This window comes from Carassius gibelio, chromosome A16, assembly GCF_023724105.1.
Source record: "Carassius gibelio isolate Cgi1373 ecotype wild population from Czech Republic chromosome A16, carGib1.2-hapl.c, whole genome shotgun sequence".
NCBI classification, from domain to species: domain Eukaryota; kingdom Metazoa; phylum Chordata; class Actinopteri; order Cypriniformes; family Cyprinidae; genus Carassius; species Carassius gibelio.
Window position 1 is genome coordinate 5,536,122 of NC_068386.1, and position 20,575 is coordinate 5,556,696.

The 20,575-nt window shown below is 36.2% G+C and overlaps 1 protein-coding gene and 1 long non-coding RNA gene across 3 annotated transcripts; one reads left to right on the forward strand and one right to left on the reverse strand.

The window, feature by feature from the left end:
• Positions 1-323: 323 nt before the first annotated feature.
• Positions 324-9,645, reverse strand: LOC128030404 (probable C-mannosyltransferase DPY19L1). Of its 2 annotated transcripts, none has more exons than XM_052617998.1 (22): positions 9,300-9,645; positions 8,795-8,819; positions 8,625-8,712; positions 8,225-8,362; positions 7,985-8,105; positions 7,471-7,564; positions 7,257-7,314; positions 7,077-7,168; positions 6,772-6,871; positions 4,193-4,270; positions 4,022-4,108; positions 3,707-3,766; positions 3,547-3,627; positions 3,337-3,438; positions 3,189-3,260; positions 2,900-2,970; positions 2,768-2,792; positions 2,461-2,580; positions 2,165-2,339; positions 1,982-2,081; positions 1,759-1,884; positions 324-1,679 (listed from the first exon to the last, which is right to left on the reverse strand). In XM_052617998.1, the coding sequence occupies exons 1-22, from the start codon at positions 9,505-9,507 to the stop codon at positions 1,508-1,510; spliced, it is 2,193 nt and encodes a 730-aa protein (XP_052473958.1). In that variant the 5' UTR covers positions 9,508-9,645; the 3' UTR covers positions 324-1,507. The 2 variants fall into 2 exon arrangements, with proteins under 2 accessions (XP_052473958.1, XP_052473959.1); XM_052617999.1 differs by having other exon boundaries at positions 8,795-8,882; positions 9,300-9,438.
• Positions 9,646-9,793: 148 nt separating this feature from the next.
• On the forward strand, positions 9,794-11,946 carry LOC128030434 (uncharacterized). The gene is made up of 3 exons (XR_008187894.1): positions 9,794-9,881; positions 10,637-10,720; positions 11,313-11,946. It is a non-coding gene; the product is annotated as an uncharacterized LOC128030434 (long non-coding RNA).
• The last annotated feature ends 8,629 nt before the right edge of the window (positions 11,947-20,575 follow it).

Sequence of the window (20,575 nt, forward strand, 5' to 3'; positions counted from 1 at the left end):
CTTTTATCCATGCATTCACCGGTGCCTCGAACCACATATACGAAAAAAAAAAAAGAAAAAAAAAACAGAAGTGCAACCGCAGAACTCATAAGTTAATAAGATAAGTCACACTATAACTAGCCCAAAATTTTTTTTTCTTTTTTCTGAGCATTAATGGGGACTATATAAAATTGTTTTACTCTTATTAGCAATATACAAATAAAAAAGGAACAAACTTAATCAGAGAAATAATCTGACCACATTGTGGTCATTGGATGAAAACACACACTTTGCATCAATTTTAACATCAACATTATACTCAGAAACAACGAAAAGATCCAATGAATGATTCAAATAACATTTAATTGGTGCAATAAAAAATGTTCTGAGATGAAATGAAAAATCGAGTTCTAAATTACAACAGAATACAGTACAAATTGATATCTTTAATAATACTATGGCAGTGATTCCAGACCTTCAGCTTGGTTTTTAAAAGGATTATTATTACATGACATCAGATAAGAACCTGGGACAAAAACTTTTCTGTTAATATTTCCTGACTCTTGGGAAATGAGCACAAGACTAGCTAGCATTGGTAAACCTCAGTACAGACACCAACATGATCTAAATTAAAATACAGCTGAGCAAGACATTCAAAAGATCAAAAAAACAAAACAATACTCTAAGATTCTCTAATACTGACCATGATTTCCACACATATAGAGTAAAAAGCAGTTTATTTACAACCACTGACTAATTAAATTGAGTTTTCAGATTTCTATCATAATCCTCCCTCAAACTATATATATAACTTTTTTGTAGGTCACTTTGGTAACGGCATCTGACCACAACAAATGTAAATGTTAAAACTATACATGAAAAGTGTTTTACAATACTTCACAGGTTGAAAAGAGATTGAATAAAACATTTTTGCACAGGATTTAAGTTAACAATTCTCCAGACCAATACACAACTGTCAAACAGCAGCACCATCGATGGCAAGAATCACAGTCATCCCATTAAAGACATTTCAACAAGCATGAGAGCAGATGGTTAAAGGAATAGTACATCAAAACTGAAAATCTGCTGAAAATTAGGCCAACTAAGATGTAGAGGAGTTTGTTTCTTCATCAGAAAAGATTCAAAGAAGTTTAGCATTACATCACTTGCTCACCAATGGATCCTCAGCAGTGAATGAGCATGCGTTTGAACAAATATGTTTTGATGGAAACAAACTCTATATTCAAAAACAAAAGTCTATATTTTGGATGAGCTGAAGGTGAGTAAATTTTTGGCAAATTTCATTTTTAGGTGAACTATTCCTTTAATTGAAAAGGGTTTGATTCAATACTGATTGACTCTCTCGCTGCGGTTGAAACATCTCTTACAGCTTATCAAAACAAAACGGACACCAAAGTGGCAGAAGCAGGGCTTCAGAAAACCCATCTGACCTGAAAAAAAGCTGTGTATATACACACACACACCATATCAAAGACAGGAAAACAGCAAGGTGATGGAAAAATTGCTGTTATCTCATATCTCTCATGGTTTTGGGAACTCGTAGGACTTTGTAAATGCTGTTGTGAAAGATAGTGGAGAAGTGAGGACGTGAATCCTTCCACATGATGGTGCAAAGTGGCACTTTTCCTGCATTCTGGGCATCCTCCACGTCCCAGATCTCAGGCATGCTGCAACCGGGCCTGGAGGTGAAGAAGAAACACACATGAGATAAAAGAAATGCTCAAACATTGGTATTAAGTCAAAGTATGCGGCATTTACTTGGAGCGTCTGGTGCACCACGAGTCCTCAAGGATGAAATAGTCCACCTGCAGCTTTATCAAGTTTCGCTTCACTACCTCAGCTGGCTTTCGGCTGTACATGGCATACACCATCTTTGTTCTTTCTCTGAATAAGGACAAAATTAAATCAAACGCTTTACAATGGCAGAACATTACTATAAGAATTAAATATTAGGGAAAAATGTATGTTAAATCATGTCTACCTCAATCCTGCATCTTCATAGTGCGGGTGGTTCACTATGGCTCTTCCTGTGGACAGTTTCACACTCGCCATGGTGGGCATTGCACCAGCAAACACAGCATCTACGGGAATATTACATGGATGCAGGAGTCAGACACTGTTCAATTGTTTCATTCTGTGCAGATGAACTGCAAAAGTTTCTTACTAGGCCTTGTGTTGTCCTTGATCCACTCCAGGAGCTCTTCCTGAGGTAAGTTACTGAATTCTCCTATGATGTCCCATTGACTCTGCAGGTTGGCGATTCCTTGGACTGCCATGATAGACAATATTCCCACGACAGTCAGCTGGAGTTTAAACTTCTCTCCTACCCAGCCGAACAGCTGCAGACGAAATCAAAACATTAGTCACATCACATTTTTCATTTAAAAGCTTTTGCTCAAATCAGCTTCCTTGCATTGTGGAGATTTTTGGGTGAGTGACAGAGCGTGAACGGTCAGTCACCTGTCTGGAGCAGATCAGACAGGACATGATGCACATGTGAGGAGTGAGGAAGAGCTTCAGTCTCATGATGAGCACAGCCAGCGCTGCAAACGCCACCAGCTGCAGACTGTGATAAACCAGCTAGACAAACATCACAAGATAAATACAGCCTCTGGATATCAACTTGTGTGCCATGGGTCACATTCATTTCTTTATATATATATATATATATATATATATATATATATATATATATATAAAAATTCAGAAGGAAAAAATAATACAACAAAAACAAAAAGCTATACATAATAAAACTGAAGTATCTTACCACTCCCTTTGCCAACATCTGGCTTCTGCAAAAGACACAGTTATATTTTTTCCTTTTGTATTTCACATATTGTCTGTTTACTGTTCAAATCAAGCATGCCAGTGAAGTGCTGAAGATATATAAAATACTTACTGCTCCATTTCATCATGATCTGACTTTTCGGTCTTCTCATTTCTGAGGAACCCAATGATGTCCTGGATAGTCTGTACTCAGGAAACAAGGAGGAAGCATATGGAGAGAACTTTAGTGTGTAGATTTCCTTATGCTTATGAGAAAAGGCTAAACTCTAAACCAACTGATAAACACCAAACTGACAGAAAACTTTAAACATAGAATATCGGTGCAAATAGATAAAAGCAGAACACGCACACCAAAACTTAAGAGAGGGAAATCATCCATTATTGAAGTGAAAACAACTCACCCTTCCAGCAATAAAAGCCACAATCAGCACGTTAACTGGAAGCAGCATGGTTTTGATGTACCGGATGAGAGTCTGCAAATACATCAAGCACAATGAAAAAAAGGGGAAACGGATGGCTGATTGCAAGGAAATAGATCACATTACCCACCTCTGTTTCGATGAAGTCAAACTCAGCCGCACACGTGTACATCATTGTGTCAAAGTCTTTGTAACTTGTGAACTTGGATTTGATCAGACTGCTGATGTGGGCCTTTATTTCAAAACAAAATGAAAATGTCAAAAGCCCAACGGACCCCTGAAGCTAAAGCTAACTGATGTTCACAGCAAGAGAAAACAGCACTGCTCTCATTTTACTCACATCATCTGATGCCCCAAAAATCACTGAGAGCATGAACTTCAGAACAACAGTGGAGACCACCCATGCAAGGCACTGCATGACCTAACACGAACACAGTTGTTTTTTGGTAGTCAGTTCAGGCACATTTTACTGAGGCATTAGTCAATACTGGTGCTCTTACCCATGTGAAGAATCCAGGTTTGAATATACCGACCAAACGATCCCTGAGTGAAATTACGCCCTGAAATGAAAGCAGACCATCCAGTAAAACTGACATGTTTCTTCACAGTATGTTTGTGTTTGAGGTCACCTATTTGTAGGTATTTTGTACTTACTCGTGGATACTTATTTGGCCAGACTATGGCACTATTTTGCCAGCATTTTCTACACGAGACAGCATTAATCATATCAGCTTCTGGTGTCCTAGAAACCGATTACACGTCCCAGTGTGCTTTCCTGAGCAAGTAGCAAATGAGCCTTTATCTGTCCAACTCACCCAGATGGAGATCAGTGAAGAGGCGTAGAAGGACGTCAGCAGCATCGAGTTCCCGAACATCAGAAGAAAACAGACAGCCAGGGAGATCTGTGAGGAGCAGTCGGTGAATCAGAAAGACAACATGAGCAATATTGTGGCTCCATCAGTCAAGTCTAGATCACGATACATTACCATGTGTGTCACTAAGACGGACTGCATTTTTGCCGGACTCAGATATCCCAAGATGTATGAAGCAAAAAGTGATGCCACCTGTAAAACATGCAAACATTCTTGTTATAGCATCCTTTGCTATCTTGCAGCAAAACAATTTTCTCATTACGGATGAAATTGAAAAGTGCATTGCATGATTTTCCTGAGACAGGCAATCATGTTATGCTGATCTACGGTAGGTTTTCTTCAGGTGGAGGTGAACTGTCTTATATTTCTATTAGGAAACTATCAATACTGTTTAAAAGTTTAGGATAAGTAAGATTTTTTTGTTTTTAAAGAATAATTTAATACTTTTATTCAGCAAGAATGCATTAAATTGATCAAAAGAAACAGTAAACATGGAACAAAACATTTAGATTTTAAATGAACGTTTTTTTTTAACTTTCTATTCATAAAAGAATCCTAAAAAAATAATAATAATAAAAAATAATAATAATAAAAAAATATATACAGTATTGTTCAAAATAATAGCAGTACAATGTGACTAACCAGAATAATCAAGGTTTTTCGTATATTTTTTTATTGCTACGTGGCAAACAAGTTACCAGTAGGTTCAGTAGATTCTCAGAAAACAAATGAGACCCAGCATTCATGATATGCACGCTCTTAAGGCTGTGCAATTGGGCAATTAGTTGAATTAGTTGAAAGGGGTGTGTTCAAAAAAATAGCAGTGTGGCATTCAATCACTGAGGTCATCAATTTTATGAAGAAACAGGTGTGAATCAGGTGGCCCCTATTTAAGGATGAAGCCAACACTTGTTGAACATGCATTTGAAAGCTGAGGAAAATGGGTCGTTCAAGACATTGTTCAGAAGAACAGCGTACTTTGATTAAAAAGTTGATTAGAGAGGGGAAAACCTATAAAGAGGTGCAAAAAATGATAGGCTGTTCAGCTAAAATGATCTCCAATGCCTTAAAATGGAGAGCAAAACCAGAGAGACGTGGAAGAAAACGGAAGACAACCATCAAAATGGATAGAAGAATAACCAGAATGGCAAAGGCTCAGCCAATGATCACCTCCAGGATGATCAAAGACAGTCTGGAGTTACCTGTAAGTACTGTGACAGTTAGAAGACGTCTGTGTGAAGCTAATCTATTTTCAAGAATCCCCCGCAAAGTCCCTCTGTTAAAAAAAAGGCATGTGCAGAAGAGGTTACAATTTGCCAAAGAACACATCAACTGGCCTAAAGAGAAATGGAGGAACATTTTGTGGACTGATGAGAGTAAAATTGTTCTTTTTGGGTCCAAGGGCCACAGGCAGTTTGTGAGACGACCCCCAAACTCTGAATTCAAGCCACAGTACACAGTGAAGACAGTGAAGCATGGAGGTTTAAGCATCATGATATGGGCATGTTTCTCCTACTATGGTGTTGGGCCTATTTATCGCATACCAGGGATCATGGATCAGTTTGCATATGTTAAAATACTTGAAGAGGTCATGTTGCCCTATGCTGAAGAGGACATGCCCTTGAAATGGTTGTTTCAACAAGACAATGACCCAAAACACACTAGTAAACGGGCAAAGTCTTGGTTCCAAACCAACAAAATTAATGTTATGGAGTGGCCAGCCCAATCTCCAGACCTTAATCCAATTGAGAACTTGTGGGGTGATATCAAAAATGCTGTTTCTGAAGCAAAACCAAGTAATGTGAATGAATTGTGGAATGTTGTTAAAGAATCATGGAGTGGAATAACAGCTGAGAGGTGCCACAAGTTGGTTGACTCCATGCCACACAGATGTCAAGCAGTTTTAAAAAACTGTGGTCATACAACTAAATATTAGTTTAGTGATTCACAGGATTGCTAAATCCCAGAACACACCCCTTTCAACTAATTGCCCAATTGCACAGCCTTAAGAGCGTGCATATCATGAATGCTGGGTCTCATTTGTTTTCTGAGAATCTACTGAACCTACTGGTAACTTGTTTGCCACGTAGCAATAAAAAAATATACGAAAAACCTTGATTATTCTGGTTAGTCACATTGTACTGCTATTATTTTGAACAATACTGTATATACATATATATATAATTTCTGCAAAAATTTGAGAAAAATCTACTTTGCCATTACAGGAATAAATTAGATTTTAAAACACATTCAACTGGAAAAGGTATTTTAAATTGTACAATTATTTTACACTGTCACTTTTTTTTACTATCATTTTGATCAAATAAAGCAAATACAGCCTTGGTGATTGTAATAGACTTACCATATTTTTCGGACTATAAGTCGCATCAGTCCAAAATGAGCACTGAGCAGCATAAAGCGCCCTCTCGTGGCTTCTATTGGTTCATTTCTCTTGGTTCATTTCTCTCAGTTCATGTCAAATTAATTTTGATAAATAAGTCGCACCTGACTATAAGTCGCAGGACCAGCCAAACTATGAAAAAAAGTGTATTTCAAAAACTTTTTTCAAATCTTACTGATCCCAAACTTCTTACAACTAGTGTATTTTAGTCGAACACTTATTCATGGATGTTAGGGACGAAAGGTTGCAGAAGCAAAATGCAATATTCAGCTGCTTTCTTCAAACAACTCGCCTGAGTAAGAAGAACAAACTGAGCAAACTGCCACGGCAGCATGAAGAAAATATTGGAGATTCCCAGAGCCATCATGGTGTTCTTGCTTGGGTTCCTTGTCCTTAAAAAAATCAAAAAATCCAATAAGATTAATTTTAATTGTACAAAATAATCAAACTTTGAATGAACATTAGCACAAACACTGCTTAAATATGTCTGGTGAGATTTCAAATCACGAACAAAAAGGGTGAACATGAGCATGAAAGGTTGAATATGAACGTGAAATTGCTATGATTACACCAAATTTGGGGAAGAAAGCAAGTTACCGGAGGATGTAAGTGAGCAGAAGCATCTGCAGAACCAGGAAGGGGTAGGAGAAGCTCTCTCTCAGAGGTGGTGTCCACATGACCCGAGTACTCTGGGATTCAAGGGTTCAAAAGAGAGACAGAAAGTCTGTAGTGAAAAAATAAATTCGCTTGAGATGCTTAGAAAACAATCTGCTTTACCTCTCCATGATTAAAGAAGAAACACAGAACTGTAACAGTGCCACCCAGTCGACTGCCACTACAAGAACAGCCAAAAAAGTATGTACATGTTATGATGTAGCTTTTAAAACCATGCTATCAGGATCAACTCATTTATAATCAAAACTAACTCAAATATGCACTTTTTTCCATATCAATTAACTGACTCTGAGATGTTTCATCTAGGCTGCCTTACCTCAGATATGTTCCATAAATGAAGAAAAGGCTCATCATTGCCCCATTTAACAGGAACACAAATGTGACATAAAAGTATGCGGGATCCCCCAAACCTGTGGAAAAGCCACTCAAAGTAAAATATCCATGAAATTAAGAACTTTTGGCAGTCAGTGACACGGTGAATAAAAAGCACCTTCTGGTTTCACTTTTTTGTGCAGCTTAATAACACTTTACAAAAATAAACCCTCATCATGATGAGTGTGTTAGCAGAAGTGAAAGCTGTAAAAAAAACGTCAGCGAGTGCAAAAACAAAAAAAAGGTTCAAGACCTATTTCTAAGGCAGCAAGACAAATTAAAGGTGATTTTTATAAAGAAAAACTATTAAATTAATTAACAGGTCATGCATACTTCATATGTGGACCACAATCTAACTAAAATGAGTTGAGTCTGAATATCATGTGTGGGGGGCTCTACAGTTATTTACAATGTACTTTAAATGCTTTTAAAATTAAACAACAAATAGATGTGTTCACCTTCACAACTTTCCACCGGATCTAGACCCTCCCCTCTGTTGATGTTCCAACACATCTTAGTAGGGATCCCAAAGAAATCCATTGTGCTGGTGTAAGCTCTGTACCAGCTGGCCAAAACCACCTGCAAGTACAGAACAGAGCAATAAAGGTTTTTAACTTCAGAGCTCAAGACTTTAAGCAAATACATGGGAACAAAAAGATTTCACTGATATTCAGAAGATGCCAAAGAGCTCATCTCACCTCAGGGTACAAGTTAAACCTCTTTAGAGTGTTTATCACCAGAGGGTATTCAGTGAGGCGGTCGTTCATGATCATATAAAGACCGTCCATGAAAGAAGGAGCCTCAATGATGGTCTTAAAGTATGAGTAATACAGTCCCTAAAAAGACAAAATAGGATAATGCTGCTTTGAGAAAATTACCTAATTTAGCAAGAAGTTCAAGCTATGTATTTAACCAAATGAGTTGCAAGGTGAAGGAGAGCTATATATACACTGTAGGGCTAACTCAGGATAATACGGACCCAGTCATCACAATAGCAATAAATTACCCAAACCTATCTGGACAAACATAGTATATTACAGTTAATTATATAGTAATCATATTGGAAATGTGTAAATAAAAAAAGGAGGCAAAAATAACCATCTCTGTTCGAAAGGCCATCTCCTTTTCCAAGGACGACATGTGGGAAAAGTGTCTGTCATTTTCAAATATATGTGAGAGATGATACCTGAGAAACACAGGACAGTATTTATTTTCTCACAACGAGGAACTACTCTATGTTCAGAATTTAAAGATCTAAAGCTACTTACCAGTGTAAAAATCCCACAATAAGAGCTGTGGAAATAAACACATAAGGTTAGGTGACTGTCCAAAGACTGATCGCCACGGGACTCTTATCTGACCAAACAGAATGAGTCTCTATTAGATGATGTGATAGAAGCTTCCTACTTTAAAACAAATCAGTAGTTCTGGTCAGTAATTTCAACCAGTTAATATCTGTGTTAAAACTGAGGGTAGTTTATATGTTACAGACAAATAAATGTGTTGATGTTGGGTCATCATTGGTTAATAACTGAAGTTTTATGAATGAAATTTGATTGGTTGCTAACTAGAGTAAACATGTGAGCATTCCCCAATAACCTTAAAGTTTAAACTGGTCATTTGGAGTTTAAGAATAAATCCGAATATTAGTTCTATAGCGTTTCATCTTTGTTGTTTACACGCGAGAGGCTACAAAACTGACACTGAGATCATGCTAGATGCTAATCTGAATAACCGTTAGCTAACGTTCGCGGCTAAGAAAAAAAGCCTTACCGAGGACCAATACTGAAATTCCTCTTGCAAAAGCGGACGGGCTCAAACCTAATTTGTTTCTAATGAACCCTACAAAAAGTCCATTTTTACTCAAAGCCGAGCCCTTTGCATCTTTCACACGCTTGGTTTTGGTCCCCGACATGGACTGACTCCTATCCTTCTCGCTGCTCTGGTCCTTGGCATTTGGTTTTCTGGTTTTAACTACCATGTTTTCATATTTCTGTCTGTTACAGGTGAGCGACAGGAGCGTAGATACGCGATAAAACCAGTTGTTTGACTCTTCCGAGCGCCTCACATCTGTGGTTCTGCACAGTTTCAGTGCTGTGGAGATAGGTATAAACGGAGGTCGGAGCCAGCTCCAAATGGGCGGGTCAGCTCCAAATGGGTGGGACTTTAGCTCCAAGTGGGCTGTACAAACCTCCAGAGCCTTTTGATTGGTTTATTTAATGTCACAGGGTTAATGCACGCTGCGAACCCCCCCCCCCCCCCCCACCAAAAAAAAAAAAAAAAAAAAAAGAAAGAAAAAAAGACGACGTCAACTTCCCAAGGCTTTTCAGCGTCAAGAAAGAGGAATTTGAAGGGGTAAGTTTAGAGTTGTACAACGTATTACAAGTTGTGAAAAAGTGCAGTATCTTGGCGGTAGATGTTTTAGTCTTGACGTAGTTAAATCATGATTACAAGCTCATTGCATTCAAGTTTGAAAATTGGAGGACATTCATGTGCAGTTTTTACCTTCAAAGCTCATATTTACGATTATTCCGAGAGCACGTTAAGACAGCATTAGCAGCACAGATAAATTACATCTTTATTGTGTCTGTTACCCTTTTCTGCTAAATATTTCTGCAATACAAATAGGATTTACGCTGCAGATTACGGACACTGAAGACCATAAGCAAGCATTGTTACTAACGTTACGTAAAATATGCAGGCCTATGTATTATAACTGCACTGATATTTAAGCGATCAATAACTATTAATAGATTTAGTACAGTGTTCCATAAGAATGAGTCTTCGTTACAATAGTCTTTACATGAGTCTTCTCCTAACTGATAATGCTTGACTTTAACAAAGCTGGTCATTGTTTCAAAACCTGCTGTTATATTTTTAAAATGTTATCTATTTTTACGTGTAACGTTAATCCAAATAATGTAATGTAATTGAAACATTTGGTTTAATTACCAAATTCATTTTTCAATTTAATAATCATAACAGTGGATATATGAGGCTAACTGCAGTGTCCACTACCATGCATTACATATCAACAGGTGTAGAATTAATTTTGTCATTGTAGGAAACACAAACAAACAAAAACCTTATGTGTAAACTTTGTGTTACAGAAAGTTCAAGTCTGGGTGGCCAGAAGTTACATTTCAGTGACCTGGTTACCGCCTCTCTCTGCAAACCCAAAGGATCACTTTCCTGTAAACTGTTTTTTTGTTCTTTCTATGCATCAAGATGTGTCATTTATTTTTTCTGAAGATTTTTGACTAATGTGTGTGTATGTGGGTCTTTGTGTGGATAAATTATGTTCATACTTTAAAGGTGGACATTTGCAACAGCGCTTGTCCCTAAAATTGCTCCAGGGGTATGGTCCGAGACTGTCCTAAATGACAAATGATGGAATGTAAATGACATTACATTCTGTAGAAGTCTCACATAAATGTGCATTGTACTTTAGTTAATGTTAACTTGTCAACAGTGAATTATTTTAGGATGTCATTGGACTGAATGTTTAGTGATTAATGACACTTCATTCCAGTAAAAATATAATCCATAGCCTTGGAGTGAAAGCAGCAGCAAAGTGTTCCAATGCTGATAAAAATCAAGCTGGTTAAAACCTCAGATTCCTTAAATATCTGTTCTACCGGACAGTATGGGGCTGGACAGATTTTGTAATGGTTTTGAAGTCTGATGCTCACCAGGCCTTCATTTATTTGTTCAGAAATGCAGTAGAACCAGTAATATTGTAAATTGTAATAATATTTTACAATAACTCTTTTCTATTTGAGGCAGCAGTGGATCTACCCCAATCATCATTAACGGGACCCCAGTGGAGAGAATGAGCAGCTTCAATACCTTCAAATGCCCTGCAAAGAGTAGCTGAGCGCATCTCCAGAACATCTCCCCCTTCTCTGCAAGACATCCACACCAGAAGATGTAAATCTAGGACTGTTAAGATCCTTAAAGACCCCACCCACCCTGGAAATCCACTGTTTCATCTGCTACAGTCAGACAGACGCTTCTGCAGTCTGATGACAAAAACAGAGAGGCTCAGGAGGAGTTTCTTCCCTCATGTTATCAGACTACTAAACATGGACATTAAACACACTGAACTTTATAGACTGGTTGTTTAGGGCTACCCAATAACTCTCTGCACACTGCTTTTTTGACAACCTAACTATGCAACTCATCCTCACTGCACATTGTCTACATCTCTGCACATCATCTGTGTAGCAGTTTGTATGTAGCATCTCTACAAATCATCTGTGTAGTAGTTTAATACAGTATATTGTGTATATTTTATACAGTATATTTTTTCCTGTTGTTTCATTATTTTTTTTTTTTTTTGCACAGTCTAAAAAGAGTATGCCAGACCTACATTTCACTGCTTTTTGCATGTCATATAACAAATAAAACTTGAATTTTTAATGGTGTGGAGTGTTACCTGTGATTGAGTTGGTGATAAAAAGGAGATGGGGAAAAGAGTGTCTTAAATTGGACTTTGGTACCAATAATATTTTCCTCTTAAGTCTTGGAATGTTTTTTTTATTATTATTAATTCTTGTATTACTATTTAGATTTTTTTTCTTTTTTTTTAAATTAAATGTTTATTTGTACATTTACTTCCACGCGTGGCTTTTTATAATGTTGTTTCACCTAGAGCCAAGGGGGTTGTAACAATCTAAACAATATAATTTCTCCCTCAGATTTCAAACTTGCATTAAAGAAAAACATTAACATAAAGTAAACATTTTATTGCTCTAAATTACTCATTCATTTTCTTGATACTGATATAATTATAAAATTTATATAATTTAATATACTTGAATGTTTGCAGCTGTCACAAAATTATATAACCTCTTGTTAATAAAATGTAAACTACAATGAAATCTGTTTTTCATTAGTATCGCTACTTTATGCCCTCCTCATTCGCGGGCACCCCGGCAATGACGCAATGTGAAATTTCCGCTTAAACCCCGCCCATTTGTAAAGTCCCGCCCACTAGCGGCAAAAGTTCCTCCTACTTGGAGCTCTCCGTGAAGTCCAGCCCACTTGCGGCAAAAGCTCCTCCCATTTGGAGGTCTCCGGGCTGCAGCGATACCTACTTGGTGCTGTGGGACTCCACTGATCTGTTGAATGAAGCGGCCATCGCCCCCGTCTGGACGCTGCGCTCAACTGTCCGCTTGACGACGAGTAAACATGGCAACGTGTTTGAATAACCCATGGTAACTTAGCACATACATAAATTGGTAGCCTATTTTATTCTTTGGGAATTGACAGTGGTAATGAATTCCAGAGTTTAGGGGCAGCTACTGGAAATGCAAAATCTCCCCTGTGCTTGGGACAGCTAGCAGGTCAGCAGACCTCAAAGACCTGGATGAAACGTACAGTTGTATAAGACCAGAAAGGCAGGTTGGGGCTATGCCATTTAAGGATTTATAACAATAACTAAAACTTTAAAACCCATTGTTAAACAGAGTGGAAGCTAAGGAAGACAATATGGGGGAAATATGTTCCCGTTTATGTGTTTGAGTTAAAAGTCGAGCTGCAGTATTCTGCACTAACTGCAATGTGTGAGAGTTGAAACCATCATAGAAGGCATTACAATAGTCTAAACGAAATGAAATAAAAACATTTAACAAAGCCTTAATCTTAGATAAAAGCCTTAACTGATAAAACTTTATGATTTGACTTTACTACAGAATTTATCTGTTTGTCAAGTTTAAAATCCATGTCCATTATTATACCCAGATTTTTAACAGTGGATTTAACATGGGGAAGCAAAGTGCCCAGATCAATGTTAGAGGCCTTATTAGTAGTTTGGACCAAATATCATAAGTTCAGTCTTGGTCTCATTAGAATATAAAAACCAATATTAATGTCTCTGAGGCAGGCAAACAGAAGTTTCAAAGGTCCCGTTCTTCGTGATCCCATGTTTTAAACTTTAGTTAGTGTATAATGTTGTTGTTAGAGTATAAATAATATCTGTAATATTCTAAAGCTCAAAGTTCAATGCCAAGCGAGATATTTTATTTAACAGAATTCGCCTACAAAAAACGACCCATTTGGACTACATCCTACCATCCCTGTTTAACTTTAGATGTTAGGGCTGTGCAAAAAAATCAAATGCGATTTTAATGCGCATCTCATCAGTAAAAGCGCTCCTGTGATTATAAGTAGCTACATCTCCAGCATGTGCGTTCTTTTACTGTCTATGGTTCAGATCAGGATTGCCAGGTTTTCAAAACAAATCCTACCCTCTTGCTTATCAAATCTAGTCCAATCGCGTTTCCAGGAGGTCAGCGTGCGCTCAGCTGGTGTCGAATCACAAGACAGGAAACGCTGGCACAATCAGAACTCGTTACGTATTTCTGAAGAAGGGACTTTATAGATCAAGGAAGACATCAGCCTGTTTTTATGACAGTGAAAACAGCGGCATACAGATGAATTGTGTGAAGATGAAGGTGAATTGTGTGAAAAATACTGTGTTTTTTTACACCTGAAACATGAACACATGCTATATTGCACACTGTAAACACTATCAAAGCTTCAAAAAAGCATGAAAAACTGGACCTTTAAAAGATTGGCATGTTTCTGTTTCAATGGCAAATAAATTTATGTGTCATCTGCATAACAGTGAAAGAACCTCAAGGCTCTATTCTTGGCCCATTGCTATTTTCCATGTATATGCTCCCATTAGGGTCCATTCTCAGAACATTTAGTTTCCCTCAAGTTGAGGGACTCCAAATGGAAGGGGTACTGATAAGGAAACAAAGTCACCAAGGTGGACAGAAAAAGTCCTGTCAAGAGCTGAACCACTCCAGAGCAGTACCCTTAATACTGACAACATGTTCCAACCGGGAAAATAGGATATTATGCAAAAGTAAGATCTAATATCATAAGAATGGCTTAATCTCCTGATTCAGTGACCAATAAAAGGTCATTAAAAACCTTTGAAAGTGCCATTTCTGTGCCATGGAGAGCTTTCTAAAAATTCTGTGCATGTCTAAGAAAGACTACAATTGTAGCCTACACAGACACCTTTCTCTAGTATTAAAAAAGAAAGAGGAGTTTTGAGATTGGTTTATAATTACAGAGAACAATAGCGTCCAGGTTGGATTTTTTTTTGTATTTTTTTAATCAGAGGTTGAACCACAGCATGTTTAAAATCTGAAGGAACAATATCTTCAAACTGCTATTAATAATTTCTTGAACTACAGGCCCAATTGTATAAAAAAATGTCCTTTGAAAAACGAAGACAAAAATATATACACTAACCAAAAGATATTGAAGAAATAGTAAGTAATGCTATATCGAATTCATTCACTCATTCACTAAATTACTGGCTCAGTAATCCGTTGGAGAATGGACACGAGGCCATGCGTTCAGATAAAACAACCACTAGATGTCGCTGTGATACAGCAAGTTCAGCTGTGAGCCAGACGAGCTTTGAAAGCGGGCTATAATTGATATATTAGGCTTTTATGGTAAACTTGTTGATTTAAATGCATATTCAATCATATTTATAATATTTAAGCGGTTCTAAGTGTCTTTACACGATTAGTTGTTTTAATACATAACAAATTAAAAAGAGGAATGACTCAAATAATTGTAATTTACTTTCAGATGCACGTGTTCACTATATGTAAATTATTTATTTATTTTTTAAAACAAAATCTACAGTTGCGACAAAAAGTTTTGGGACAATTAGAAGTTGCACACTTAAGAATGTATAAATGTTGCATAACATAACAAAACATTTATGTGGAAGAAAATAGCAGTTTATTTCGCATAATTAGTTTGTTGGTTTTAAAATTAATAATAAAAAGAAAAAAGATTTAGAGTCATTAAAATGATTTTGGGTCCAGTTATTATAATTTTAAAATAGCTTACAAAAGTACATTTAGATCTCAGAAGATCTGAGAAAATGTATAGAATCACTGGTTTCAGGTGCCATTTTGTTTAAGATTTATTTCAAATGCATTAAAATTCATACATTTTAAGTGTGGCTTAAGTGTCTTAAAAATACTTTTTGTGAAAAGTTTATGCTCCTATAATAAGTGGTGTGTGTTTACTATGAAATTCTTGATGGTACCACAATAAGTTGGATAGAGCTCTTTAAGTGAAGCTGAAGGAACTAAAGCAACAGGAATCTGTTTAGTCTGGAACATGCTGAGAATTAGGCTTGTGAGGTTTCTCTTCATCTCCAGACCGCCAGAGCAGACATCTCAACAGGGCATCTGAAGGAGGAACTGTTTGTTTTCACTGTCTTTTTTACTTGTAGACCTTGGGATCAGAAAGATGCTTACTTTCACTGGAAAGCATGCATGAGAACCTGACAAATGCAATGTCTTACTCACAGTTTGACTTGTTTCCTTAGAAGAAGAAAAAAATAGCTTGTTATAAATGATCTAATACAAAATATCTGTTTTTATTTATATAACATCACATGTATTATCAATATGTAATAAAAAGTAATTATATTAGTTATAAAAAATTATTATTAAAATATAAATAACTTTATAAAAGATAATTCTAGATTATTAAAAATGATAGATTATCCAATTAAAGTCAAATTAACAATTAATTTATTTATTTGAAAAGTACTTTATTTTAGATTGTGGATTATATCATAGATTTACATTAATAAAGTGCTTTTTTAACCTTATATACTGTATTACAATTTACTTAATCTCTTTGACTTGACTTGACAGTGATGGTCTTGGGTGCCATGTGATGAATTGCTTTCCACTGCTGTACTGATCTTCACCATGGCCCTTCATGGCCTCTGAGTGAATCATTGGCACTAGACATAACTTAAATACAATAACGAGACTCTGTGCCCATCTTGAAAGTTATGGTTATGGGTGCCACTGAAATATCGGTGGTTGTTAGCACAGCTTGTGGCCACACTGAGGGAATTAGTTTTTTCACCAAACATAGCTGAGATCTGGCCCGTTTGGAGGGTGAGAGCATGGGTTCTGCTGTTAGCTGATGACACCTCTCCGGTCCAGCCGCTGGGGTCGCCAGTACACTTGGCCCATCATGAAAGCCAACAAGCAGAGGCAGCTGTATCATCATTTGGAAGGCAGGTTGAATAGGAGGCTTTTTATTCACATTTTTGTGTGGTTTGAGTTACGCACATAGATCGAAAATTGATGCATAATTAAGTACATGACAAAGCATAGTATACTAATATTATTTTTATTGTATAACATGAAAAAATCTTTCTCATTTAATATTATTTAAAATGCTATTTTCATCTGCATATGTCTAATCTGTTCTGCAAAAATGCCCTAAAGAGGTGATGACATCACATTTGAGTTCAGTCTGATGATAAAATGTACCATTATCAAAAGGAGATTCAGCAAAGCCACCCACTGACCACATGTACGAATGGCCTACTGAAGAGTGAATCAGGGATCAGTGTTTATGTAAAGGGCTTTTGTGCCCTGAAGGTTCCCCAAAACTCTGCAAAAATATTTCCCAGACGGGCTAAAGACATGCCAGTATAATCATGGGACAGTGAAAACTGGCTCACTTTCTCTCACTTGCTGAGCTAAGTTTATAAGTATGAATGTGAGTGTCAAAAGAGTTTATGCATGAGTAAAATCAAATTCAAGTAATTAAAACTATGAGATAACTATGAAACAATACAAAATAAATGTTACCAAAATATGTGTGAAAATATGTATATATATATATATATATAGAAAGAGAGAGAGAGAGAGAGAGAGAGCAATATCTCATTTAATTTATTTGATGTACTAAAATAACTAAAACGGAAATACAAATGAATAAAACTATATAGCCATATATTTTAAAAAAAACTAATTACAATAACAGAATTACTAAAACTTTAACTAAAATGAACATTAAAGCAATAAATTAATAAATCTAATTATAAAACATAAAAGTCAATTCATATACATATATGTATGTATGTATGTATGTATATGTGTGTATATATATATATATATATATATATATATATATATATATATTAAGCAGCACTGATGAAGAAGTCAGAAAATATTTCTTGAGCATCTGCATTTCCAGTAATATTTCACAATATTAGTTTTATTACTTAAATGTTGCCAAGATAAAAAAAAAAATCTTACTGACCCCAAACTGTTTTTGCACACTTTTAGTGATAACAAATAGTTGTGCTATTCTGTGTAAGATGTGTTTGGAGTGCTGTGTATCTCTCTCTCTCTCTCTCTCTCTGTGTGTGTGTGTGTGTGTGTGTGTGGTGCAGTGATGTAATTGCGTTGCAGCAACTGACTGCCCGTCTGTGTGACATGTTTATTACTGGCAAGAAACACATGCTGTCAATGATCACTTATTCTTAGGGCTTCAGTTATCTCAACATTACGCCCCATTAGTATTCTCTGGAAACCAATTCAATTAGAGCCCTCCTGGGTTGCACAGATGCCATTTATCTGAGAGAACAGAACATCAATCACACTGAGAGTTTATCAGCTGTCTGAGCAAAGCACAAGAAACGTGTGTCTGCTCCTAATTCCCTTTACGACATGCTTTATCAATCATTCATTTGATTATTAAACTATGATCTTCAAAAGTGACCCTTTGTGAATAAATAATGACAGAATGATGATTTTTGTGTGAGCTATTCCTTTAAGGTTTCTCTCTGTTCTTGTCTGTACAGACACACCTGCTCAGAGTGATGTGTAAAGTCTGCAGACCTTGCTTTAATCCAGATACAGCTGCTCTCTCCTCTCACTATCTACAGTCACCTGCTGCCTCTCCAAGGTGATCACACACATGTTATGTCAGCCTCTTCTTTATCCCCAAGATACACATCATGACTATTATGGGCTTTTCTGTGAAAAAGGAAAAGCAGCTTGTTCTTATGGTGATTTCTAGTACCTCAAATCATCATAAATGTTTAGCTAAAACACACAAATGCAAAGATAACTTTCAAATTGTGTCTCTTTGAGGTGATAGACTTTTTGTTTTTGTTTATTTTAATAGTATATGGTGTGTGTATTTTTTGTCCAAATGCTACAAGAGCTCCATCTATCCTTTCTTTGTATACATTCTAAATAAACCATTCATATGTTGATTTCTACGGATCACCAAAAAAAAGATATATATTTTTAATAGTTTTTTTTTGTGTGTATGTGTGTTAGTCCTATATTTTGTAAAAAATGATTCTCAATACCATAGAGTTGTAATTCTTTATTTAAAAAATAATATCATAATTTTTTTTCATTTTTCTCTATACAATGTCCAAATTATCTTTTTTTTTTTAGTCCTATTAATTATTTTGAAAATTAAAAATAAAACCATTTAAAAACTACAATTAAAAATTATCAAATATTTTTTATCTGTATTAGATATATTTTTCAGGTATTCATAATGTTTACTATACTATCTATTTAGTTTTTTAGGCATCAGTGTTGTTTTGGGCATACGAGGGAATAAATGATTTAGAAAATAATTTTTGTGTGTGTTATTTCTACTATTTAAACGTGATTCTTACTACCATAATATAGTATTTTTTTTTCAAATTCTTAACTTATTAAAAAAAATATATATTAAATCTACATTAAGGCAATAAATGAAATAATCTTTAACTGCATTACATAATCTCTATATATATTTAATTTATTTATCAGTGTTATTTTGGATTGACATTTGGGGGAAATTATTTTGAAAATTATTTTTCAGTGAAACTTAAATTACTATTTATTTTATACTATTTTTTTTTTCACTAATGACTCTGATTACCAAAGAAATTACAATGTATCATTATAATCACACACACACACACACACAAACAACATACCTAATGTTTCGAATGACATAAGAGGGAATAAATGATAACTGAATTTTCATTTTTTGGTGAACTATAGCCCATTAACTTAAACTAAACTTTATTGCGTTCACAACAATCTGTGGCACTTACATAAAAAATTCTGATAAATAAAGATATTTTGGAGATAAATGCTGGCCGCTTTCAGTTGAACATTTAATCAGATTTGTATCAAAAGCTCTTTGTAAGATGTGGTTGGAGGTTGGAGAGGACATGATTGGCTTAGTTCAGTGCAGAAAGATTGTTTCCTTTGGCCCCGTTCAGTGATTTCCTGCCCTGTGATCATCTCTTCCATACGATTAGACCGATGTGCAGAACATGGCGTCATGTGATGGGCTTATGCCACAAGCCGTCAGTGGGTGTGAGCATAAAGAGAAATGAACTGCAACAGGCTTTGTGAGAGACCGTAATTACTGGGAGAGAGCAGTTAAAACCCAACATAATTTACCACGAGATATTAACATTGGGCCTGATGCCGCAAAAGCAAAGATATTTCTGTCAGCAGTCTACGACAATATTATTTGCTGAAATAGCACACAACCTCCTCCCCTACACGCATAGAAACACATATGGCACCACAGCTGAGACACACTGGGTCTGTAATGCAATTACTCCTACAAGATGACTTTTCATTCAAACCCAACACAATACACAGAAGGTTTTCTACAAAGTCGCAGCTGCTCCTCTTTAGTTAATAAAGAGAACAAGCACAGAGAACAAACTTTTAAGTAGTTGGGTGGCGCAGACGCGATAGGTTGAGAGAGGATTTCAATTTGAAATCTATCATTTGTCTGACATACGATCCAGCCAACGGTGTCCTGCTGCCCATAGCAGCTAATTATGCAAAATATATTTTTGTTTTAAGCCTCTTACTCAGAGGTATACCTGATCATCTATAGATAGAAATGTGGAAAGCCAATTACTTTCATTAAAGTGGAGGACCTGATCTTGAACCCCATCGGAATGCTTTACAGAAGAGACTCCCTGTGACTTGTCAACACCCAAATGTTTTAATCTGTCCTTTCTCAGTGCTTATTAAAAGATTGTGAGTTTCCTGCATGGCTGGACGGCACACGGTCCCTTGTTTTACAGCTTTCTAAAGGCCCTGGGACATGTGGAGGCCCAGGCGGGGCGGGTGACAGGGGCTTTGAGCTTGACTTGAGGTGGCTAGAAGATATATCTGAATATATATTCATAACAATTAAACAAATTTAAT